This window comes from Centruroides sculpturatus, unplaced genomic scaffold (assembly GCF_000671375.1).
Source record: "Centruroides sculpturatus isolate CEXI.00-Female unplaced genomic scaffold, Cexi_2.0 scaffold419, whole genome shotgun sequence".
Taxonomy (NCBI): domain Eukaryota; kingdom Metazoa; phylum Arthropoda; class Arachnida; order Scorpiones; family Buthidae; genus Centruroides; species Centruroides sculpturatus.
In genome coordinates this window covers 401564-429018 of record NW_019384753.1, presented here as the reverse complement: position 1 = coordinate 429018, position 27455 = coordinate 401564, and the positions used below count along the sequence as shown (strand labels likewise).

General features: G+C 27.5%; 1 protein-coding gene across 1 annotated transcript in view; it reads right to left on the bottom strand.

The window, feature by feature from the left end:
- LOC111628643 (utrophin-like) overlaps window positions 1-27455 on the bottom strand; it is a gene marked incomplete at its 3' end in the record, with an annotated part of 219893 nt that overhangs the window by 188497 nt on the left and 3941 nt on the right. Inside the window, exons 2-3 of the mRNA XM_023372474.1 lie at window positions 3276-3354; window positions 969-1121 (exon numbers count right to left, since the gene is read on the bottom strand). Of these exons, the coding sequence (XP_023228242.1) occupies window positions 969-1056 (88 nt within the window). The remainder of the gene's footprint in view (window positions 1-968; window positions 1122-3275; window positions 3355-27455) is intronic.

Sequence of the window (27455 nt, the reverse complement as noted above, 5' to 3'; positions counted from 1 at the left end):
CTTGATCCAATAACAAATTTTAATATTTAAATAAATTTGTTTCATTAGCTATCTAAATGAAAAAATAAAAGATAGAGAAGTAAATATTTTACGCAAAATAATAAAACTATTCAACATCATCACATCATTTAACAATACATCATCACAAATCGATTCAGATAATTTTTTTATCTACTTCAGGAATTAATTATTTATTATAGTAATAAATAATTAATTCCGGGAATTTAATTGAACTGTGGTGGACAAATTTGCTATTACAATTAATAAAGACTATACGTCGATAACATATTAAATTAAATAATACCAAATTATCATTATTGTAACTCATTTATATATTCTAACTTATTAATGAATTGCAATAATTTATGTCTAGAATCCGAAATTTTCATTATTATTTCAATATTTATTTTGTATGTTAAAATGCTTATTTACCAGAGACAAATATTACAAATTTACTATATACACTATATATTTTAGCTATTGTAGGGTTTACATTAGTATTATATTGCATTATAATACCATATGTAATATCCTTATAGTATTATAGTAATGATGTAATATATTAGATTATATTTTAAATTTTTTATTCTTTCAGTTTAAAAATATTATCGCATTTATAATTGAGAATATTTTAAAAAATAATAACCGATCTCAGAAAGCTATGAAATTATAAAACTGTTTTAAAAAAATTAATTCTGCTGATGATTCATTACTCTGGCGTCTTCTATAAACAGACTAAACACGCAATTATACGTATACACCGTATAAGGAACTGATCTAAACTATAAGAATGTAAACAACTTCAAACTTTCTGAACGATTAAAAGTGTAATCGAGCTTATTAAGATTTCCTTCATCTTTGAAAAACATGTATATAAATAAATTTAAATTAAAAATTTTTTTAAATTAAGAGTAGATTATTTATTAATATAAGTTATAAAAATAAAAAAGTATATATAATAGACTTACCACGAATTTCTTTAATTCTTTGGCAGAATTGTTCTTCTATTAGACTTAGATCGAGGCAGTCTTCTACAGCTGCCTCATTTTCCGACATTATTATTTGCCTTTTAATGCAAGCTTTGTTTTCAGTATTCTCTAGATATACTTCTTAGAAGTTTACTATAATATATATATAAACAGGATAATATTAATTAAAATATCATGTACAAGAAACTCCCTATAATTTAAATCTTTATTTCACTGATTCTAAGAATTGTCGTAAACTAAAACATCTATATGATATTTTTTCGTCTAAATAAAATTTATTATATATTTAGTATATGCTTAAAAGTTTTTATTTTATTTCAAATGATCAAAATGAATGTGTTTACAACTTAGTTTTATTACATTCTAATTATTAACGTGTGATTGGACTTGTTAATAACCAGTCCGTTGACTAGAAAAAAAAAAGAACATTTAGATGAATGCATTCATTCTTCGAATACCAACATTTATTGCTCTGCTTGCACAATAACATTCTTGTTAATCACTTGAGAATGAATATTTAAGTATGAAGAAAATCAAATTTCTTTGTTACGCATAGTGGCTTAAATTTAAATACAAAATTTTGCAGTAGAATAAATTTAAAATTTTTTATTGTATAATAAAGCTGAATTTATTTAATAATGTGTTATAACTTATATATTTTATTTATTTTATTTTATTTGTTTAATAACATTTTATGACTTTATGCTGGTCTAAAATTATTAATTTAATTAGAGAAATCGCTTAAAATGTTGACGACAATTGAATTTTGATATAGAATAAAGCTAAATATTAATTATTATTTAAGCTCAGTGAATATTATTTATTAAATGAAATATTGAGAATAATTAGTTATTTATCAACAACCATTCAAAACTTAAGTTTTTTCTTCGATTATTATAGTAAATTTTATGAACCCTTTTTCTAAGAAATGTATAAGCACACACAAAAAAATATCTATACAATATACTGTATACGGGTATAAAGATCTATTTAAATAATTTATTATAAATTTCAAGCCAAACTTTATTACTATGTTTTTATTGATGATTAAAAGGAATATTAATTGCATAATTAACCTACTTTACATAAACAATTAATATTATGTGCTTATCAATTTTAATTCAGTTCTAATTATCGTTCATCAAGTTATTTCATTCTTACTTCAACTAATAAAAGCTAATCTTTCTCTATGTACTAATGACATAGAATAGCTTTAATATTTCATAATTTTACAAATTTTATAATTATCTTAAATTAAATTTAATAAATATAAAATTATATTAACTTATTATAAAGTTAATTAATGCAATAGTCTATACAAAAAATAAAACCGATAAAATATTCATAATCGAATCCACTTAGATTAATAAAGACTTACTCTGTTATCTACCCAATAAATGAATTAATCTAAATTTTATATTAACCTTTAGCATGTAAATTCAATGGTCGAATAAAAAATGATTTGATCGATCTAAAATTAATGCTTAATTAATATGATATTAAACTGAAACGAAAAAACTGAATATTTTGTTGTTATTTAATTAATTAACTTCCAAGTTTTAAACACGGGAGGAATCAAAGATATAAAAATGTTTTGGTTTTGAAAATTAGAATAAGTTTTATTCTAAATAAAATAATTATCCTCATTATAATATTAAAACTTAATCCTGTGAATTTTGTAAACTGTGCATTTTTTTTAATTATATTCTATAGTAAACTAAAAACATAAATCCAGTAAATATATTATAAATAGAATAAAATATGATGTCGGGCATGTGTTGGCTTAATTACAGTCGTTTCTATTAATTAATAGAATTATTCCAAAAAGAAAAGTTACTCCAACATTAACAAGTCTCATCGGACAAAAATCGTAGTCTATAGTTTTACACACATTAAAAAAAACTACATACAAAAATTTGAATTAAAATTTTTTTAAATATTAAATATATATAGATTCCATTTAAAATATTTGAAAATTATTAAAAGTAAAATGAGCATATATAGCTAAATAAAATTTTTAGTATCGATATTTTAACACGTTAAAAATTATAAATATTCTTTAGATTATATAATAACTTATTTTAATTTATTAAAAATTTACGATCATTAATGAACGAATATCACCATAACTCAGCTAATTAATAAATCAATATACGTCTCAAATTGATATATGTTCAAATATAAATTGCGTTAATTTTTTTTAGATTTTTTAATTTTTTATGCAAAAGTTCATTCGGAAAGAAATTTACATTAAATATTAAATAAAAATCATATTTTAGTCCTTACCTTTTATTTACATTTTAACTGTTTTCAACATTAGGAAACATAATATTGAGGGACGTTCTATTAATTGACTTCATTTAGCCTATAAATAAAGAAAATAGTTTAAATATATATGAAATAAAATATAATAATTTAAAATTAATAGTAAATACATATAAGACGTTTATAAATTTAATAAACTGAAATAAATACGTGATACTAAGATTAACAAATAAAACTGAAATGTGCTAATACTGTCAAAACAAATTTTATTCAATTAGCAAAATTATTTAAATTAAACTCTGTTAATATATTATTTTAAACATAAATATACAATAATATTGTATATGAGAACATTATTATACATTTATATTATAGCACATATTTACATAATATAAATAAGTATTTGTATATATACAAATTTATCAAATAAAATGAAAATTTTATAATTATACTATTATATATAAATTATTAATATATTATCATTTATAATTACAGTAAATATAAAGATTTTCAGTGATTTTATATAACACCCATATTTGTTTGTAAATTTATTAAATATTTTAAATGCTCCTAACATTTATCATTAAACATTAATAATTTTATAAAATCGCTTTTCCTGCAACATAGGTCATATTAAACACGAACATGCATCGTTAATAAGCATAAAAAACAATGTAAAAACTGAATAAATGATGTGTCGGTCTTTATTACATGACCAGATAATATATGCAAATGAATATATTAATATTCAAATCATTTTCAGGGAGTTTATCGTTATTTTATCCATTAATCGAAAGTAACCAATAATTAGATCTTATTTGTTATTTCTTACATTCAATGCAATTACTGTATTTATTTTATTTTGTCGAAATGTAATAAACAGATTATAAAATATTTCCGTTGTGTCTATTCACTTCGATAATAAAAGTGGCTTAACTCAAAGATCTTTAAGATTAATAAAAAATTAATAAATGATTTATTTTGAGAAATTTATAATAATCAAAATGTTAATATTGGTATCTGCCCCGAATCTGTCGAGCCCCGTCCCATATCACCTGGTCGCCCCGATTATGGAATGGATAAGAAAGAATCTTTTAGATACCCATAGAGCAGAAAATGGAAAAAAAAATCTTAATTGGATGTATAAATTCCCACTGTCAGTCTGTCCTTCCTTAGTTTCGAGAAAGGAGTTAGCAATAGAGTCGTGCCGGTCATCAATTTAACAGGAAAAGTATAATGTACTGGGACAAGACACTACCAATATGAGGTGGAGAGCATATTTTTTAAATTAAATAAATTAAAAATATGGTTAAAAATTGCAGTCCAGCAATGTGACGATGTCACAATAAATAATTGCTCGTTTAGATAAAAGCAAACTTTGACCTGATATTACGTAAAGTTTGGAACAGAGTAATTAATTTAATTTAATCTTATCTATAAATGTAAAAAAACTGCTAAGAATACTACACAATACATAAATAGAATGTATTAATACTGTATTTATAGTAATAATGAATCTGATTATAATCTTATCTTCACACTATCATCGTGAAATAAGCTAAATATTTGCAATGTATTAACTCGCTCAAAATAAACAATAATTGTATAATTCAAACAAAATTAAAGATATAAAGCAAATTTAGAATTAAAATTGCCTCAGTTTAGTTCAGACAATTATCTATTGTTTATATTGTTTAACTATGAATACAGTAATCTAGTGTTAATAAGTTTGCGTCCTTATTAAATTCAAATGCATATTTTATCCACCAATTTAATTATAACGATATAATATTTGAATTATAATGTAGAAATTTCAATGACAATACTAATTTACATCATTATTTCGAATTGGGCTAATTCAATTTAACTTGAAAGAAGTCAGAACTTTTTCTGTAAAGTTTTTCTGTATTAAAATAAATTTTCACTTAGTTTTTTGTAATTTATAAAGAATTAAATTATCATAGTTATGATTTGTAAAAATCGAACTTAACAATTGTTTAATTTATTTTGTATTTTAAATAATTTAATGTTAAATGGCTTATTTAAAATTGATTAAATGCACATTCAAAATTATAAAAATGGAATGCGATAAATTAATAAGGTTGTTGAATCTTTTCCAACATACACACGTTACTTTCTGGTTTATTTTTCTACATCTTTCATTGACATTTCCATTTCTTCGAGTATTCGTTTTATTTATCATTCTGAAGTTAAATATACTTTCTCTTAAATAACCCTTATATAAATATACTTTCATTTATTCATATTTATATTTGGTAAATTTAAATTTAGTTTTATAACCAAACGAAATAAAAAACGATTCAATATTTTCGCAACAAAATAAAATTACTTTTAAAAGATTATATAATATATATGTATAGCTATCAGAAATACTGCTTTCTTTGTCCTCTCATAGATGAAAAATTTTAAAATTAAAAGAAGAAACTGTATAAAATATTTTTTTCTATCTTATATTATTATCTTNGCGAGTGACCGAGAGGATTCCAAAAGATTCACCTGTTCAAAAGTTGTTCATAATATGGTGTGCTTATAATTGACGCAAAAGCTCTTTGTGTGATTATCCATGGGGTCCTTCCAGGCAGCGACAAGGGAACAGCATGTACATTCATCTGTTTAATAATTGTTAGAATAAGATAATTAATTATAAGGTAATATGGATGATTATGGCTGCCTTAAAAAGACTAATAATGGACTTTGTAATGGTGTTATTGTAACAATAATACCAACTTATGTATATTTAAGTGATATGGTGTAAAAATGACACTGATGCGATTGTACAGTTTGTATAATAATTATACACAAATTGATTTTACTGTAATCTGCGCTCAAAGTATATTATTGAAAGTCCAGGCAGGTAGCAAGGTATTAAAAGATTGTAGATAAAACTCATGTTTGAAATCGGTTGTACGGTTAATCAACTGTTATTGGTTTCTAATATAGTTAATTGAATTGGTCTTTTGAGGTAACATATACAATGTACAGTTTATAAGATACTCTATTTTATATTATGATCTGGCGATAACATGTATATATCTGTCAAATTAAGGCAAATCATCCATTCAAGGTGAGTGGATTGCCAGTAGCAATTTGTTTTGTATATGCCTTGTTTGTGGTATACATTTTGTTAAAGATTATCAATTATATATCGCGTTAGTCAACTTGTAGCTACTGATCATTGTATATATGTTTAACATCCATTGCATAAAACCACAAGTTGTGGTATCAAATTACTGATAAACATTGTAAATATAAAAAATTCTAATGTTAATCAAATTGTTATGCTATTGTTAAAATATTGTTAAAGGAAAATTAAATTGTCGGGCAAAATTGTATTGTAAGGTACTATTACCCATTATGTATATAGGTTTGTTTGTTTGTTAATAAAAGACCCGATGCAGGCGCCCGTCGGGTCCCGTGGGGGCCTTGGTTGCTCTATCTTCACACTTTTCTATCCTCCTTTACTTCTTCTTCTTGCTCTTTCTTCTTGCTTTCCTAAACTCTTCTTTCCGACTTCTAATAGGGTAAAGTCTGTTGCTTATCACGGATAGCCCTCTATTCCTTTCTACTAAATGTCAGAAATGACGGGCAATTGTAGAGATCATTGATCCTGGTGGCCTCAGCTCTGTTTGGATAATGAGTGTTGGTAAACTCCTGAACCTCTCCCATTCGACAAGGAAGTTGTTGTCAACTTTCACTCCTTCTGATGATTACATTGTTTCAATTGAAATCACCTTTCTGTTTTTTTAGAAGCCGTGATTTGCACAACGCTTGAATAAATGTAAATACCCTGCACTGAGATGATGTACGTAATAAAAAGGGAACAAGCCGAATTCCAACGGGAGTTCTGTACTTCAGATATACTAATAATATATTCTAATAACACTAATATATTATAAAAATAGCAGATTGTCATTGGCAACGGCAAAAGAGTGAAAATATCATTCGCACTGTTCGCAGAAAGTTTGTTGTTCGCCTCACGTAACTGCCGAACGGAAAGTCGTTGTTCGCAGCGTCCGTTATTCGAGGCACCACTGTATTTGCAATTATAATCTTAAATATTTAAATAATATTTAAATGCATTTTATTATTTTCAATAAAATTAAATCTTTTAATTAAAAATTATAATTAGTTGAATTTTATATGTAATTTATTTCACTAATGTCAAATGAAATGAAATATACTAACTTATATTAAATGATTCTTTAATGTCTTGACAAAGTAAGTAAATAATCCAATATAATTAATTCTATGTTAACAGCATTTCTTCTTACAAATTCTGAGAAATGAAGAATACATTTACTATTCGGATTACTTTCACGTATTTTGCTATTTTTCTCATTATATTATATTTTTCATAAATTATACGACAAACGTGCCACTACAGGTCTACATGATATTTCGTGACCCGACGTCACGGACTTGCAAGTGCAGTTTAAATGGTCATGATTGCTACTTTGTTTTAAATAATAAATAAAGCCGAAAATGCTTGGATAATAAAAACAAAATTCTATTCAAGTAACTTATTTAAAAAACAATTATTTTTGTAATATCGTCATCTTCGCATCATCCATTAATGCATTGTTTAGTATTAACTTGAGTATCTTTCGAATTTCTCTAATATTTTATGCAAAATAGATTTTACAAACGTTTAAATTACTGTACTTTAAATCAAGATGATTTGTTTTAATTGATTTCATACACGAAGCGATTTTTTTTTTTTTTTCGGAAAAACACAAACCAATTTTGGAGTGTTGTTCTTATAGCATAGGAATAGAATATTAATAATATTTTATTTATATATAAAAGCTTAACTGTATTGCAATAAATAATGCTTAAAATACAGAGAACGAGAGAAACAGTAAATTACGTAAAATGATAATAAATATGTAAATACTATATAATTTGATTCTGTACAGAAATTATAATTTCATTTTAAAAGAGATAATCATAAAAAACATGAAATTAAAATGAAATTTTAAAAACATACATGGAACTACATAAAAAGAACGTTTGATTAATTCAGGTGTTATTTTGTTATTAAAATTCGTCATTAATATTATTTTTAATACAATTATTAAATTGAAGTTTACTTTAATGAAAGTCACTAATACAGTTCATTATTTGGTATATAGGAGATTCTAGATCGGTTTCCGGTTTGAATTACTCATCATTCAGTACACATTTCATAGTATACGCAATAAAACCATTTAATACTTACCAGTCGTTTTCTCAAGCTGTAAGCTTATATATTTGAATGCATATAAATTAATTTACTATGGAATATGGTCTGAATGTCAGTAAATTCAAATCTAGAACGGATCTAGGATTGTCCCTACCACTCATTCTAGATCTGTCTCTGATCTGAATACATGCATGCTTGAGTTCACTTATAACTCTGCCTAGATCAAACCAATATATTACTACTTAAGGTAAAAATGAAGTCGAAGTTTTAGCTTATTAATATTTGAATTTTTCTGAAATACAACAAACAGAGAGAAAAATATTTTAAAAGTATGCAATGGAAAGAAATTCAAACGTTAATACTTAATGAAACGTCTTCGTATTTCACTCAAGTAAAGTAAGGTAACAAAGCTTAGCACATACATGAAATTAATCCTTTGGTGGATATATTAGAATTATATCAACCGCTGTGATAGCTGTTTCTTTTCCTTGTCACTACAATGCGCCAAAAAACAGGTAGGCTATGATGTTTAATAACAAGTTCAAAATGGCGGTGCACATTGAAACGTGATTGAACGTTGAGATCCGAAGTGTGATAAGATTTTTGCGTGTTTAAGGCACAATCATCTGCAATCCATCAACAACTTGTTAATGTGTATAGGTCACATGTCATGTCACGTAAGCAGGCATGGATTTGGTATAGGCTACCTAAGGAGTTGATAATGGCAGAACAAAAGTAACCAAGAGCAGCGTTGAGAACTTGACCAACGCACAGTACACACCTCGCTCCAAGCGACTTTCATCTTTTTAGATCCATGAAGAAGCGTCTGGCTAGAAAGCAATTTGAAAATCTATCAAGGTTTTAAAACATTCTCATACTTACACTGTGTTATCCACTTTATTACGCTTCCCTTTAATGGAAAAGATTCACATTAGATTATAATTTATGCTGAATGGTGGATAAAAGTTTTGCTTAATGCAAATTCCATAAAAATTAAAGAGAACCTGTTACACGTAAGAATTGCTGTTTTATAATGATGACAGATACAAATTGTAGATGTAAAGAAGTTAAATTTTATTTTATTAAGAAAATTACATCATGATACTTGTATATATTAATTTTTACTGCACAGAAATAAGTATTTCGTGTGAATTACAAACCTTAAAAGGTATTTGGATTATACTGGTTCTCTATTTGAAAGGACAGTTCTCTATTGACTGTATTGCCCTCCTGTCTTCTTTTTGATGTCTCATTTTGAGTACAATTTTGTGTTTTTTTTTTTGTTTGTGTGTGTGTGTGTAATTTTATTTTATTATCTCTGAAATACAAGATATGATCAAAAAGTTTCCAGAATGGCTTAGGCTACTATTAAAAAAAAAGAAAGAAAAAAGAAAAAGAGTAAAAACTAAATTAATGCTGACTTTAAATAGCACATCTAATTCTTTAAGGATATGCAAATATAATTAAATCGAATTTTTAAAAGTAAATCTAATTTTTTAGATTATTAAAGCAAAACATTTTAGATTTAAACATAATTATTCTGTAAATGTTTTATAAGAAGATTAATCAGACTTCAGATGTTAGACTTAATATAAGATAATTTTTATTAAATCTGTTTATTATAAATAATAATTTTGCTAAATTAGCATCCCTATCTCTCCTCAAGTATACGAGAAAGATACCTCGTGTAAGTTCAATTGAAATATGCATATTAAGTAATAGTGTTACGTTAATATTTCAGAGGAAAGGAAATGCAGTTCACTTACAATATAAATATTATATTAATATCAACATATATAGGCTTATGTACACACACAGTATGTAGTTCTAACAACGTATATTAGTTTTTATATTCTTATAAGATTAATATACGAGGGTTTCTAGAACTTCAATCAACAACTTGATATTTACAAAACATTGTTTTTAAAAATTATTATAAAATCATATAGAAAATTTATAAAAATAAGATATAAACATTTTTCCGTATAAGATCACATATACATACTCTATTTTATACGATTAAATCATACTTTAAAAGCAAATACTATATTAATTTATCGACTAAAATAAATGACTGGACGAATTTAGTCAAATTAATCTGATTTTGTCGGAAGAAACTACCGACACTAATATGCCTAATTTGACATTAAACAGAAACAGGAGTTGTCAGAGAGAAGACAGGCGATATGCATAATTTAAATAGATTATCACCTATATCATTTTACACTTAAAATGTTTCCATTGTAATACAATAACTAAATTCATTAGATGATTAAAAAACTCATGCAAGATAAATTTATTTATTTTTATCAAAAATGAATGGTTAATAAGTTTTGTAATACACAGTACTAAAATTGAAATGTTTTTTTTGCAATAATTGAATATTTTAATTTATAAAATATCAAAAATTTGTAATATTTTTCAGCTAGTAAACAATATTGTTCATTTCTATTCAAGTGTAGATAACATTTAAATCTATTCTTGCAGAACTGCAAGAAGAGTAAAAAAAACCAATGTATGTTTAAGATTTACGATTTTTAAAAACTTTGATAGCTACTTTAATTTGACAACTTACATTCACTTCTACAGATTTAATATTTTCACTTTGCTGAAATCCTTTTTTCGAAGAATCAGTAAGAATAATATACAGATACGCTTTACATCATTACATCTACATCATATATTGACAAGTGAAAGTTGTTTTGCTTTAGGCACAAGAAGCGATGCGATGTTCTTAACAAAGCGATTCAAATTTCAAACCAAGACATTGAGTATTCTGTTTGTGAAAAATTGAAACGGAGAATTCTTAGAATTGTCAAGCAATATTAATTTATCTATCGTCATGCGTTTATAAGTCGTGTGAATTTAGTACTTGTATTCATTTGCCTATCTGAAAATCTTGTACAGTACTCTTGGATAAAATTGAAAATTATATAGTAAGTATAATAATTCATGTACTGTGTAACAAAATAATCTTAATCTCGATATTAGTTATTGTATAAAAGTATGCATTACATAACATGAACAAATTTAAATATATTTTATTAATGTGGTCATTAAAATTCCAAGTTATTTTATTATAAAATATAAATTAACTGCACTATTTAATTATAGACTTTAAGCCTGATTTTTATGTAATACCACAATATTTAAATTATTTAAAATTTTATTTTAATCTACGTAAAAAGTTAGCATAAGTTAAAGAACAAATACAAAATAGCACATCTGTATTTGTACGAAGAATACTCCAAAATACAGTAGAGCGTCGTTTATCCGAATCAATTGGGGACTGGGGTTGTTCGGATAACTTATTTTTCGGATAACCAATTATGTACGAAAAAATATATTAATTTATCCCGTGTTGAAATTTTTCTCCGTTGCGTGTCGCTTCGCGTTGAATTTTCGTCGATGTTAAGCCTAACGAAGACTATTGTATCGTTAAAAATTATTTTTTTATTTTGTACAAACAAAATAAATATATTGAAAAACATAAAAACAATAAAAAATTATACTTCAGAAGTTAATTTAGTATCAAAAACGTAAAATATTTGAGTAGCCGAAGACATAGCCAAAGATTACAGCGCCACAGCACTGGCGAAAATTTAAATTTGTCGACTGGAGTTCCTTCGGATAACCGACGTTTCGGATAACTGGGCCTTCGGATAAACGACGCTCTACTGTACTGATTGTCTCTCACACAACTGTAATATACCAAAATACTCATTTAAAACAAATGTTTCTATTCTGACTTTTAAACTAAGATTATTCTGATGAAATTATACACAATGATACTTCACACTTATCAATATTTTTAAAATATTGACCCAAAAGCATTTCTTAGAAGGTTATTAAAATTATTCCTAACTTTGCTTAAATTTTGGATATCTTGTAATTTATTTCGACAAAAATACAATTGATATTGATGCCGTCAGAACTACTGTTAAAATTTAGTAAAAGAACACTGAATCCAAAACGTTAATTCAGTTGTCTGTCTACAAGAGATGAATTGTAGTAATGAGTTTCAACAAGTTTCTGCATATTGTTTTTTTTTTTTTATTTCAAAAACTGTTAAAACATTATTACATGTTACTGTTATAGTATATTTTTAAACTACATAATTTTCGTATATTACGTCTATTTTATCAAAGAAAATTGTATAAGCCTACATTACTTTTGTAGTTATTGTTTCTCCTTTAGCATTTTATATATGAATTGGTTTGTAATTCCTTAAGCAGAAATAAAGTAATGTCTAAATAATTGGAAACAAAGTAAAAACCTCCTACGTAATTTATTCGATGTGCCACTTACAATCAGATACCGTTGGCGTGATTTATAGACTTATTTCTTATTTAATACAAATATAATTACTGTTTTTAGACTATCCATCAATATCTTAACAAATATTAAATTTAATTTTGATACTAAAAGCGTAATTGATATAGATTTTTCATTAAAAACTAGTTAAAGAACTTTTTCCATTAAAACACTGATATAACTGAATTTATACTGTATATACAGGGTGATTTTTAATTCACGCAAAACTTTAAACTTTAATAACTTTCCAACTGAATGAGATAGAAATAAAATTCAAAAAAATGCAAAACTCAACGTGTGTTTATAGTAAAGAATTATTATCAAAATTTTAATTCTCCATTTGGTGTGCTATCGGTGCTAGCGGAATTAGGGTCCATTTACACACAACAGTGACGTGCCGGCACAGTGACCGTTTGGTGACAGTGAAGTCGAGCACGGCACAGTGACGTGACCGTGCTGTCAGTGAGTGGTCATGGACTTTTTTGAGGATGAATTGGCTATGATAGCTATATGTTTGGATGAAGAAGAAAAGGAAATGCGATCGAGAAAGTGCTGCAAGTGGGTACATCAAGCATGGACAAAAAATATCAACAGAGTGGGAGTTTCATACTCTTTATAAAAAATTCAGATGACGAATCTATATTTTTTGAATATTTTCGAATGTCCCAACATGCATTTCATATTTTATTAAACAAAACAGAGAAAATATTCATTTTGTACCCAATGTCCATGTATTTCGAATGAAATAAATCAAATAGAACACGGGTGTTGATACTCCATTTCAATTAAATGTTCGTCATCTATTGGAAAACAAAATTTACCGTCAGTGAAAATATCGTTCCCGTCAAATGTACTTTCAGGGTACGGTCATTCCACTGCCACTGCACAGCACTGTGACTGACGAGTCTGGACAGGGTGGTTTAAAACTAGGTCAACGATTTCCCACAGGCAAAAATTCACTGCACTGTGCCGGCACGTCACTGTTGTGTGTAAATGGATCTTTATTGGACCATTCTTCTTCGAAAAGAACGTTACCTCTGCTGCATATGTTGAATTCTCGGAAAAGTTTTATCCCAAAATGCTTGTTGGGCATAAATATCATCGTGCTTGGTTTATGCAAAATGGTGCAAGACCCCATTGTACAAAGTAAGTATTTAAAAGCTTTTACAACATGTTTGAGAAGCGTGTAATCGGATTAGATTATAAAAAATATGCCGGTGGTGGCGCGGAGTGGCTGCCTTATAGCCCCGACTTAAACCCATATGATTTCTTTTTATGGAGCTATCTTAAAGATAGAATATATCACAATGCGTCTACAACTATTGGTTGATAGACACGATAAAAGAAAGAAATAGTGGTGATTCCAAGAAAGACCTTTATTACCATTATTGAATATTTCAAAAATCGGTCAAAGACTATTATTGCGAGCGAAGGTAGTCATTTTGAAAACCTAATTCATTAAATGACAATAAATTCCGTATAATATACTTGAAGTTTCTTTTTATCTTATATAGTTGAAAAGTTATTAATTATAGTTTAAAGTTTTGCATGAGTTAAAAATCACCCTGTATATACAGGTAACCCCCGTATAACACGGTAGTTACGTTCCAAAAACTTGCCGTGTTATGCGAATCCGTGTTACACGAAACAAAGAACTAATACAAAAAGGAGGGTTAGGTTCCAAAAATTAAAAATCATGCTAGTATATTTTCATAATTAAGATAAATATCTTCATTAAAATTTTTTAAGTGATACATATTAATATAAATTAAACAATGTTTTCTTCGTCATCACTAAAAACACTATTAATTAACCGAGAGCGTTTTCTTTTTGGCAAGTTATCCTTATCCTCTGAGCATTTTTCTGCATTATCTTCAGATCCATGCTTTACCTTTTGCAAAATGTATGTAATTTTAGATTGCTTGCTTCTAGTTAAAAGGTCTTTATAAATTTCCTTATATGGTGCTAAGCACTTATGAAGAATAAAGCAAGTATGGAATAAGGGAAAAACATTCGGCAACATCAGAAGCAGAAGCGTCGCGATCTGGCAACATTGAAACAAGTTTCGAGAAGGACCACGTGTATCGACAGAAGGCGAGAAGAGAAAATTTACATAGTTAAGTACTAATAGTTCATGAAAATTATTATTTTCGTGAACTGTTATTACTTAAGTATATAAAAATTTATTACATTTCCTGTTGTACGAGGGTTTTACCCAATTCTCGAACCGTGTCAGAGTGAATCCGTGCTATAGAAGTGCCGTGTTATACGGGGGTTACCTGTATAACGTAATTAAACCTTCAAACTGATTTTGCATAATATATATGTTATGTAAAAATTAGTTTAAAGGTTTAATTACGTTTCTGGAATTTAATTACTGCATTTAACTAAAAATATTGGTTATATTAATAGTTAATCGCGCTTTGTCTGTAAAAGGTATAATACTTTTAAATTATTTATTTGTATCCGTAGTTGATTAATATTTCACATTGAATTTCCTATTATGAAATTTATGAAAATGGAAAAGCTGGGAAATATTCTTCATATAACTTTGACATTTTAAAAAATACTATATAAAATTATTTTCATAATAAATTATTACAATTATATATTTTTGCCCATTATGTTTTTTTAATGTTGTCTAAAAAATAAATATTTATTAAATTTAAAGCGACGTTATTGCTATATCACATAAAAAAAAGTATGAAGGAGATAAGCTAACAAAATGAAAGACTAAAAAACCTCAATAAGAAGTACTGGTATTGGCAACTAAGATGAAATCATAAAATATCCAAAAAAAAGAAGTTTTTTAATCTTAAATAAATTACTAAATACTATAGCATTTGGCAATTACAGTTCAAAACAATAATAAATAAAGAACTTTGCTGATAAAGCTTATCAACTACAGTGAAAGTGGTTAAATGGAAGCACTTTTATTTCAAATTTTTTAAAGTAAGAAATCTGCATCTAAGTTTATGAGATTGCAAGGAGAATCAAACTATACTAACTTACTTAATTATAATTAAATATATACATGTATACGCTTATTAAAACAGACATATTTTAAGAATTTTATTTTAAATATATTTAATTATAATTAATTTATATATCTACAGACATATTCCTTAAACAATTGTAAACGTTAAGGATATATTTAACTAAATAAAATGCATACTAAAATAAACAGTTTATTATATAATAAAACAATTTTAGATGTATTTAATTCATCATAATTTAAAAATACTAACATTTTCAAAATTTCAGTTTTTAAATATTCTTAATTATATTTTATAATTAATTAGTTCCTTTTAAAAACTCTTTCTGCCCCGAGGGCACTTGCAGAGCCTTTCTTTATACTCGGGTTAGGCCAGGTTGTAAGCCTGGCCGAACCCGGGAATAAAGAAAGACCATTGCGAAGGGGACACCCGGGTGTTACAAAAAGAATTCCCGACAAAAATGCGGGGTAAAACATCTCAAAAATTCATGATGTTTTTTCGATTATCGATTAACAGGATTCAATTTCGGGTTCTTTACAGTGATTGGTTGAGATGTCAGCCTTTCTTAGTCTATAAAGTTTCAATAAATTCAATAAAATGTTGAAAATACGAAAAGATGTAAATTTAAATTTTATAATTATTAAATTTTATTCTTAAACAGGAGTTTCAGTGTTTATGGTGACAATGAACTTAAATTGAGAAGTTATTTGTTTCATTGGCATCTTTAACTTAACATTCTTTCAATTGAAGTTATTTTACTATATATTTTTTTTTTTTTTTCTTTCTCTTTTATTGAGAACGAGTTGGACTGAATGATCGTAAAGATCATTAAAATACAATTGCCAAGGATTTTACAAATAAAAGTAAGATGGAAATCATTGTCTTAGTCTTTCATATCAAAATTTTGTATGAAATGCGCACAACATAAATTTTGTATTATAAAAAGAAATAAAAATCGTAGTGAAAAAGTTTAGAATATAGATAAAAATGGTTAAATAATATTTATTCTATCTATGAAAATAAAACTTTGAAAATGGTTTTTAAAACATTTTAATTGAAATAAATATACCGTAAAATATTTCTTCATATTCAGATGTGGTTTCATCAATCGAATTAAGCAGAACTTCTGCAATTCATTTAAAAAGAATCAATGAACAAACAAAAAAGAAATTTCATAATATTACAAAACTGTCCAACATACAGTATAATACACATAGATTGCTTTTTCCTAATCTATTTTAAAAAGTATAAAATTTTAACTATAATTTCTATCAAAATAGTCATTTATTCTTCTCTCCAGAAACTGATTTAAGTTAAAAATTTATTAATTTAATAAAATAAATTCTTATTTATGTTTCACAAATAGGTCTATTTTAGCTAACAAAATATATATATATAATGAGTTTCTTTTACTCGGGATTTTATTTTATTTGACGTAATTGATGTCATAAAGTAATATTTTTTTCCTCTCTTAATTTTTTGTAATGATATCAATCGAATTTATATAGGCGCTATCCTGTAATAAATTTGTCAACGGCTCTGAGACCTTCAATAGAACCTGAGTAGCTATTTAATTGATTATAAGATACAAAATTGAAACTTGAATGAAAATAGCATTTCACTAATCACTAATGTTTCTAATGCATGAATTTTGACAAAACAGAATTTTAAACCGACAAATAAATTTCTTTTGTTTGAAACAAATTTTTCGGTACATAGGCTATAGACTTGATTTTAATTATTGATAATATAAATAAAAAAGATGATGTATTTCTGATGTTTACTTATTAAATAATTTGAAATATAATAAATCTATTAATAACAGAATTCCTTAATTAGAAAACTAAACCGACATATTTACTTTAAGTGCCAAAGCATTGTTATTATTGTTTAATATTAGAAATTTTATTCCATTCTATGATATAACCTAAATAAAAACGAATTTCTACAATATATATTTATTCATTTTATTATTTATTTATAAGGTAAGTTTGCTCAGTACCGGACGCTTCCCAGTACAGAAGAAAATTATGTATCCATATCCTTTTGATGACAGATACGTATATCTACTAATAATTTCTTATTACGTGAAGTACACCAATATGATAAAAAGTAGGAAAGTAAAGAAAGTGTTATTACGGACTGAGAATATATATCATAACATGTCCAATACAGATTCACCCGGTACCTGACCCATTTTATTAAGAAAAATCTACATAAGTGGGTTTCATCTTTCCTTTCTAGACATATGATGTCAACTTCAAGTTATTTCCAGAAAAAAGTTAACAGATCTTCCTAGTCTTAGATGAAACAAGTAAAAGATCAGCAATGAGAATAAGGATTACAAAGAGCGAAATTCTAACCTCAGCTCTATATGAGGAAAAATTAGAAGAAAAAGTTCACAAAATTAAAGCACATCAGGGAATTAGACGACTGCAAAGAAAAGATTATCTACGGTGTGTAGCTACTCCTCAATCTCCCTAGGATCGAGGAGTTCCTGGGTTCAGGGTAAACTGGACTCAATTCTAACGTCTTGTCGACAGAAGGAGTGGGATGACTCACAACTTTTTCCCCAGCATCTCTCGTAGGATCAGCAACCATCATTTTATTACCAATCACGTCATGACCCAAATTCTAACAGCACACGGCAACTTCAGAGCCCTACCTCTATAGGTTCTTGAAGAAGGGGAATAGTTTGTGTCACTGTGATACTAACGAGAACGAAGATCCAATGCACCTAATCTTCATCTGCCCGGTTCACTCACGCCACCGTGCACACCTTCGTAGGACTATTGTGGGATGTCGGTATCCTTGACCCTGCGAACTATACACCTTTGTAGAGAACCGGATAATCTATCAAGAATTCAAGACTTTCGTGGAATACCTGAAACTAACTCACTATAACACTACCAGCCCAAGTGGCATCTAATGGACAGCTCATCTTCTGAGTTAACAGTGACCCCTCCCCCAAAAGGGACTCCTTACAGCTTCTTCTCAGTCCCATCGCCTTTTTTTTCAAGGTGGCCTCTGGCCTCATCTGTCCAACTCCTCAAGGTATTACGCTATGAGCCTTCTCCTTTCCTGTAAATACAAATTGTTCTGCACGCGTATACCATTGTATTTCCTTGTCTTATCCAACAATCCCCCTTTCGACTCATGTCCTCCTTTTTCCACTTTCAAATCTCCAATAATCCCACCTTCCTAACTTTTCCTCAAATCACTCTCCTTCCTTCCTTCATCCATCTTTCTTATCGTTTAAGGCTACACCTTTGAGTACAGCCTTTTCTTTCACATGTATGTATGCAAAGAAGAGAAAGATAAATAGAAAAATACCGAATTTTGACTCTGAAATAGAGTCACGATATCTTTATCGTGCAGTTTACGCAATGATTAAATTTTAGGCTCATATTTAATGTCCAGATAAAAAAAATATAGACTTTTATACATGCGACCAATGCAAGTAGGTTTTTTTGTGTCTTAGGATTATGGTATCTTGTTACTTTATCGTATTTTCTTTATTTTTGAAAAATAATCTTAAAATTTTTTTATTGGCATAAAAAATATACACTGCTGTTTTAAAAAATTTTCATTTAAATTTCTTGCTATTCATTTGAATATTTCTCACACAAGTAACTTCTAATATATGTCTAATATACAATACTAAAAAACGTTTTTACTGCGTCTGAATTTAAAATTTTAAAACTCCATTCTGTTAAATTTTTTTATTTTTGTTCATTCTACTATTGAAATGCATGTTTAACTATAATATGGCAGTATTACTTTTATTGATGATTTGTCCATCGCCTTTGTCCAATTTCGAAAAAACTTTAGGTGTCCTGTACTAGGCGAACTTGCTCTATTTAAAACATTGAGTTCGGCATTGTTTTTCAAAGTTCTGCTAAATTTTAATTTGAAAATGAATAAAGTTAATAAGTATCTTTAGAAAATATGAAACAATTAATATTAAATTTGAAGTTTATTTCAGTAAAATCGAAATTCAAAAACGTAGTTAATATAATAATGTCTAAATTTTGATTCATCCATATCTTCTGGAAAATAGGGATTTTATCTGCATAAATTTTACAGCGTACGGGGCAATTTGTTGTTAGGTGTATCTGTTAAACAATTTTCAGATAATCGACAACAGATGAAATAAGCTTCAAATTATAGTAAAACTTCATGTTGATATAAAAGATTTTGAGGATATTCTTTACTTATGTCCACAATGAAATCATATTTATACTACATACACTACATATTTATTGTAGAAACTGAAGACACATTTTCTTTACTTCATAAACTTTAAACATAAATTTAGTACATACTGAAATTTTGATGAAATTTCATACAATACAAAGCATTGATCTTTCTGTCTTTGTAAGAAATCTTCTGGTTTTACATTAGGTATATTTTTCTTATAATATTCGATTTAATGCAATTTTTTAAAATATACTTATAAGTATTATCAGTTGTTTTAATTCGAATATCTATTTCTTAATGAAAATCATTAAAAGTGCTTATCTTCATGAGTTTTATCTTTAACGATACCATAATAACAATGACCTTAATACAAACAATGCGCACAACATATTTTTCTGGTCAGTTCCTTCTTAATGGCCTTCCAATTAACGGAATGCAATTTTATACTCGTAATGATTGCATAGGCAAAAATAACTCTGGAGGATTATATATAAAATATAATCGTCTAGAGTTATTTTACCTAACGAACAATTTTAAAATTCCATTTTCCAAGAGAATGCAATCATTCGGCACTAAAACACTAGAAAATCTATTGCAGTATTAATCTAAACAATTACAATGCCGTTCATTTAAAAAAACAAAATTACAGTATATTTCTATTATGACTGTGTAATTGTTAGCATGCGCATTTTATCTGGTGTTTTTCGAATAAAATTGAAATATTTTATTCGAAAAGCACCAGATAAAATTCAAATAAATCGTCAAATTTTAAATCTGTTTACAGTTTAAATTAAAAAAAAATTCTTTCCTATCTATTTTAGTACAGTTCTCACTTAACCGCGATTCGCTATAATGTCGTCGAGGAAAGTACATTTGTAATAATTTACAATTAGTATTATTAAATTTTCTTTATAAACGGTAAAATTGATTCTATTAAATGGAAAATAAAAGCTGAAGGTTGCAAACACGAGGGGGTTTGAATAATATTAACCGAATTATATATTGTTTAGGATATATCATTTGGCCTATGTAAAATTATTAAATTATTTTCTCAGTTTCCAAGAACCTATGGATGACGTCAAGTGAGGACTTGCTGAAAATCAAAACGGCGAAACAATAATTTATAAATAAACTTATAATATTTGAGAAAAATTCGAATATCAAATCGCTGTGTATATCAATACAGTAGAGTGTCGTTTATTCGAATCAATTGGGGACTAAGGTTGTTCGGATAACTTATTTTTCGGATAACCAATTATGTACGAAAAAATATATTAATTTATCCCGTGTTGAAATTTTTCTCCGTTGCGTGTCGCTTCGCGTTGAATTTTCGTCGNGTTTTGTTTCTCTTTATTTAGTTGCTGAACGCTTTTGATATTGATTATTGTATCGTTAAAAATTATTTTTTTTATTTTGTACAAACAAAATAAATACAGGTATATTGAAAAATATAAAAACAAAATAAAAAATTATACTTCAGAAGTTAATTTAGTATCAAAAACGTAAAATATTTGAGTAGCCGAAGACATAGCCAAAGATTACAGCGCCACAGCACTGGCGAAAATTTAAATTTGTCGACTGGAATTCATTCCTTCGGATAACCGACCTTCGGATAAACGACGCTCTACTGTATATAAATATCTCTTAACTGGTTTTATGGGGGTCGCGCGGCCCCCACGCGCCATATTTATACGAATTTCTAGAAATCTAAGCATTGGGCGCAGCTGCCATTTTATGTAATCTCATTACGTCGTGCCTCGCTTGGGGTGTCAAACGTTCGGCGTTTTAGCACTTACCAGGATGGAGCTACGTACCTTCTGGGGGCTGCGCGGCCCCTACGATACCAGTTACGTTGGCTTTTTGTGAATATGTATTTTTATGTTTTTTTTTTTTTTTTTTTATTTTTACAATTATTTTGCAAAGATATCGCAAACTTGCATCAAAAATTCAAAATGACTACCAAAGCATCATTTGAACTGCTAATAGATTATAATATTATACAAATTACTAGATCAAGCCAAAAACTCCTAAAATAAGTATGTTGTCATTTTGTGCTAAAAAAATGGAAAATATGCTACTAAGTGCAACAGTTGTTTGAAATTTGTTTGTAAAGTGCATAGTACCACAAAAATACTATGTGATAACTGTGAAGACTGAACTATGTAATTCGTTAAAATGTTCCCGAGTCTTAAATGTAGAAGTGATTTTATTACCTGTGGTTTTTTAACAAATGATAGTTAGAGGCTATAAGAGTTACTATTTTGAAAGACTAGTTTCTTAAGAATAAGAAAAAAAAATTTTTGTTAAAGCCTTACAATAGGGTAGATTTTTGTATTGTTAAAAAAAGCAAACACCAAACGTTGTAACAATTTTGTGATATCTTATAATAATTAAGTAAAAAAAATTATATGAATATATAACAGTTGATTATACTAAACAAGAGTTCCATTTAGCATTTATGCACTTTCAAACTGTCACGTTGTTCAAAATTGCTCTCTAGAGGCAAATTTTGCTTGGGGGCTGCGCAGCCACCACAAAACCAGTTATGATTGTAAAATTTATAAAACCAGTTAAGGGATATAGGAATGTGCTTGTTCTAAACTGTATATAGGCAGATTGGGACATTTTTGACACAAACTATTAAAAATATTACAAATAATCGAAATTTTAAAATTAAAATCTCTACCATAATCGTTCGGATAGATTGTGTTAGGCGAGTCCAGAAAAAATGTTCATAAGGCGTAGACCTTATTGTAACTTTTCCGAATCAAGCAACTATTAAATGAGCAACACCTACCGGATCAGGGCTAGAAAGGGTGTTAAAGGATAACTAAATTTTACATTCACTATGTATCTTTTTTCTGTTAGATCTAATATGTGTATTGTAAGTATAATTTCAAAATATAATTACGTACAGTACATTAAATAAAAATCCATGCTAAAATCAGATGGAATAATCTACATAAAAATTCATTGTTTCAGATTAAATGTTAAAATAGACATTTTTTCAACGGAAGGTGTAATCTTAAAAGTTGGCAAGTACTCTTGTTCGACTTTTCCGACGCTCGAACAGGTGAGGGAACCAGGAAGGAAGTCCGATAATTTTCTATTATACTGGGATATAAAATTTCAGTAATAATAAAAGCTTAAAAAAAGGAGTAATTTTGTTGAATTATGATAAAAATCTTCATTTAAAAAATATTTAAATTTAAAAAACAATATGACACTAGCTGAAAGTTAAAACTGTGTTGCGCTGTCTGTTACGATATACAGTAGAACCTCGATTATCCGGATTAATTGGGGCCGAAGGTAGTCCGGATAAGGAAAAATCCGGATAATCGAAACAGATACTTTAATTTTTCTTTTAATGATAATACAACACGTTTTCTTTTCGATGACATATCGGTAATATTAAAAGTAAATACTGTATTTAAATCGTGATCAAATTTTCAAGAAACAAACGTTTGTATTGAATTTGGACTACTACTGACCAACAGTAACAGACTACCTATTGTTTAAAAGGCCCTCTGGTGGCGCGAGAAGACGGATTTCATAAAATAAAAAGCAGTTAAAACTGCATTTTTATGAATAAAAATTTGACAAACTATTTATCGTTTTATGACGAATAAAATTTTTTCGTCGCGTTCACGGCTTTTAAGTAATGCATAACACTTCGAGGCACGAGGCCCTTCGGACCGCGAGGCATAGGCGGTAGCCCAGGTCGTCCATGCCTTACGCCGCCCTAGGTCGAAGAAATGATGTAATTTGAATATAAATTATTTATAAATACGTATGTCAAGTTATATTTTTATTACTACGTAAAATATATTTAAGAGTTTACGACTACTGTGCTGAGTGAGACGTTGTTGAAACAAAAAAAAGTTATGCATTCCATCACGTACATAAACAGTGTGGTAATTCGCCAAGTGCAAATCAGCAAATTCGTAAAATTTTTGTTTATTTTGAACAATCCGGATAATCGAAAATCCGGATAATGGAGGTCCGGATAATGGAGGTTCTACTGTATTATTAAAAAATAACTTTTGTATTATTAATTATTATAAGAAGGCAAAAATTAAATGAAATAGGCCATTTTTGGCTTAATTGTTAGAGTAGAGACGAATTTTTAAGAATATTGTAATTGCCAATAACGAGTAAATGTTTTATTAAGTCCGACTCCACTCGAGATATAAAACATGATCTTCTCTATCTCCCCACCTCCTTGAGTTCCTTACTTCAAAATTTAATAGAGTCAATACTTCTTATATACAAGTTACCATACCAAATTTCGCTTCTTAATCTATACCCTATCCTGAGATATTAGACGAAATAGACGCCAACACACACACATACAAACACACAGTACAAGTATTCAACAGAATTTTTGGTTCTTACAACTTTATTATAATTAGACTGCCTCATATAAAACTTTAAATAAAAGCACATGTTATTTATTTATTCATTTTTATATTAAAATTTATTTTTTACATCCTTGATAAGCATTAAATCTTATAATATTTATTGCATGAATCTTTACTTAAGTCACATAATTAGAATTGCATATATGTAATCTTCCTATTAAAAGTGATGACAATTTTGCTATTAAATTTAAAAAACATTAATTATTGTGAACAATCCAGTTCATAGGAAAGACCTATATAATTCAAGTTCTTTTATGATGCATTTTCAGAAAAAAATAAATCAAAATATAAAATTCTTAATTTTTAGATAATGCAGTTTTTTATGTTTTCATAAAAAATGTCTAAAAAGGATAAAATTAAGTATAAATACAAACAATAATTCAGTTACGTTAGAAAAAATGATGCTACAAGTATTAAATTATCGAAGAAAAGTTATAAAATTCGATTTAACATAATATAAATGTAATACAAAACACTTCTGAGATAATTGATGATTTTTCCTTCGGTGTTTGCTATTTATCTCAACTCGAGAACAATATTTCCTAACGAAGATGGATATCTAACCGCAATTCGCGTTAGGAATATTATTCTCAATTTCATGCTCTATTGTTAGTTTAGAATCGCCAAAGTAACAACGTTATCATGATAAAAGCTATATTTGATGAAATTTCAGAGCTAAAAATAATATTTTGAACCAATTTTGGATGAAATTGAAGACTATGTTGTTAAAATATTCTGCAGTCGATAAAAACACTGTGTATTTATTTTTTATCATTAAATAATTTTATGATAAAAATCATTACATCCATTATGAATGGCTGAACCATTCATAATGGATGTAATTGAGGCCGACCGAATGGTGTGGTGGTATCTCACGTTAACTGATCAATCAGTCAGTCAATTACAAGAATTCTAAAAAAAATAACATAGTTATATTTTAAAATACAGCTTATAGTCTATATTCCATAATATCAAAATATAGATCAATCATAATGTTAATATCTCTGTTGCCTTCTTAGTACCCAGAGTGTAATAAAAAAATATCTTAAAAATGATTAAATATTTATCAAAATAATTAATGTATATTTTGTTAATATTTTAAGAATATTTTAAATAAAAAAATATATAGTTTTTACACTTATATCTTTTATCTTTTTACATAATATTATATAATACAATGTGATTGTTACAAAATTAAAATTAAAAATTGGAAAAAATTTATTTCTTTAAATGTACAGTACTTGCATATTATATCGTTTCATTTTATTATTATAATTAATAAGTGATTTATAAATTATAATAAAAATTGCGAGTCTCATTAATATTTCTAGATTTTTATTATTGGAACATAAATTTAAAAATGCTATTTTAATATCTTAAATGCATGTTATACTAAATACTTTAAATTCGAAAACTATATTCTACGAGTATATTCTGTTAACGTTTATGACAGACCTGTCTTGATTACCAGGAATATATAATATTAAACAATATATTCATTGAATTTTTGTCTTACTACATTCTATTCAATGTTTAGTCCTGCAATGACATGTAATATAAATTCGGCATAAAATGAATTTTATATAAGATATGAGGCTTATTATGGCCCACCAATTTTTGATTACCCCCAATTTTGATCTAGCTACGTGATAGCTTAGTTATTTTATGGAAAAAGTTGGAGTTGGTCGAAATAATAGTCAAACTTGGTGATCCATAATGGTTCTCCTATCATATAATAGCCTGTCTGGACAGATTATAGTATATTTAAAGACAGGAATTAAACAAAAACCATATTATTTTTATTTAAAACATAAAATAATTATTTTGATTATTAAAGATTGAAAAGGTAGGCCTAATAATATAAAGTAGATAATTTTTAATTATCATATTGACCCGATTAAGAAAACATTCATAGACTGTCACTAAATTTAATTTTTAAAAAATATATGAAATTATTCAAACTTCAAGACACCATTAAAAGTAAAAATTGCATTATAATGAACATTTTTAGTTAACTGTATAAGTTGGCGACCCCACAGAAAGTCCGTCGCGACCCCCTTCTGGATCGCGACCCATAGGTTGGGAACTCATGCTATAAACGGAATGAAAACTAAAATCTTGAATAACAGTCAGTATTTTATTATTGTACCTAAAATTTGGTTTGAATTCACTCTTTGAAATATAATTTCAGAACTTATTTTAAAACTGTTCGTGCAATTATATGCAGCACATGATATCGGCATTTTAAGAAAACTTGATTTAAATTTTCCCATTTGTTGATAGTAGGCTGTGTAGCAACGACTTTCTGCCAACGTACAAAATGGCGGGTTATGTTTCCTTTAGCTTCACAATGGGAGGGCTGAAATCTACGGCATGAGCACTCTGATATTTTATCTCGTAGCTATTTTACAATTTTTTTACACTGCTATCTACAACAAGCAACAAGCAGTGACGTCACTGTCGTTAGTTTTGGAGGTATAGTCTGTATGACAAAAATAGTCGACATAACCAGAATTTCCGACTAATATTTGTATACTATATTCTATATTTAAAATAATAGTAGCGGGATTTTAGAAGGTTTTAAAAAGATGTGACTACATACCTACATAAGCTAGTGAGTTATTCAGTTTAAACTTTTAATATCAGTTTATAAATTAATAAAAGTATTTCGAAACAACCATATTTCCTTGATTCAAAGGTTTATTTTTAAAACATACTTATCCCTCAGAGTTTATTTGAAGACCAGGAATTTTTTGAGGTCGTGGTTTACTACTTTGCAACAAGAGACGAATGGGTAAAAATAGAAAGGAATACCTTAATTACTCGTATATTTTCCAAACTATCAAAAGTATTTATTGACTGTATTTATGAGTAGGAACAGCTACATTTGAAATAATTCGTTTTCATTATTAACCCGATTCAGCATTTTTCAGTTCGGTTATTACGTTGTCATTTACTATCTCTTTCCAGTTCGAGTTTTCCCAATTAACTGTTGGCTTTCGATTTATAAACTCTATTGCGACTTTCCCACACTTAATATTCGACAACAACATTTATATTCAATAAT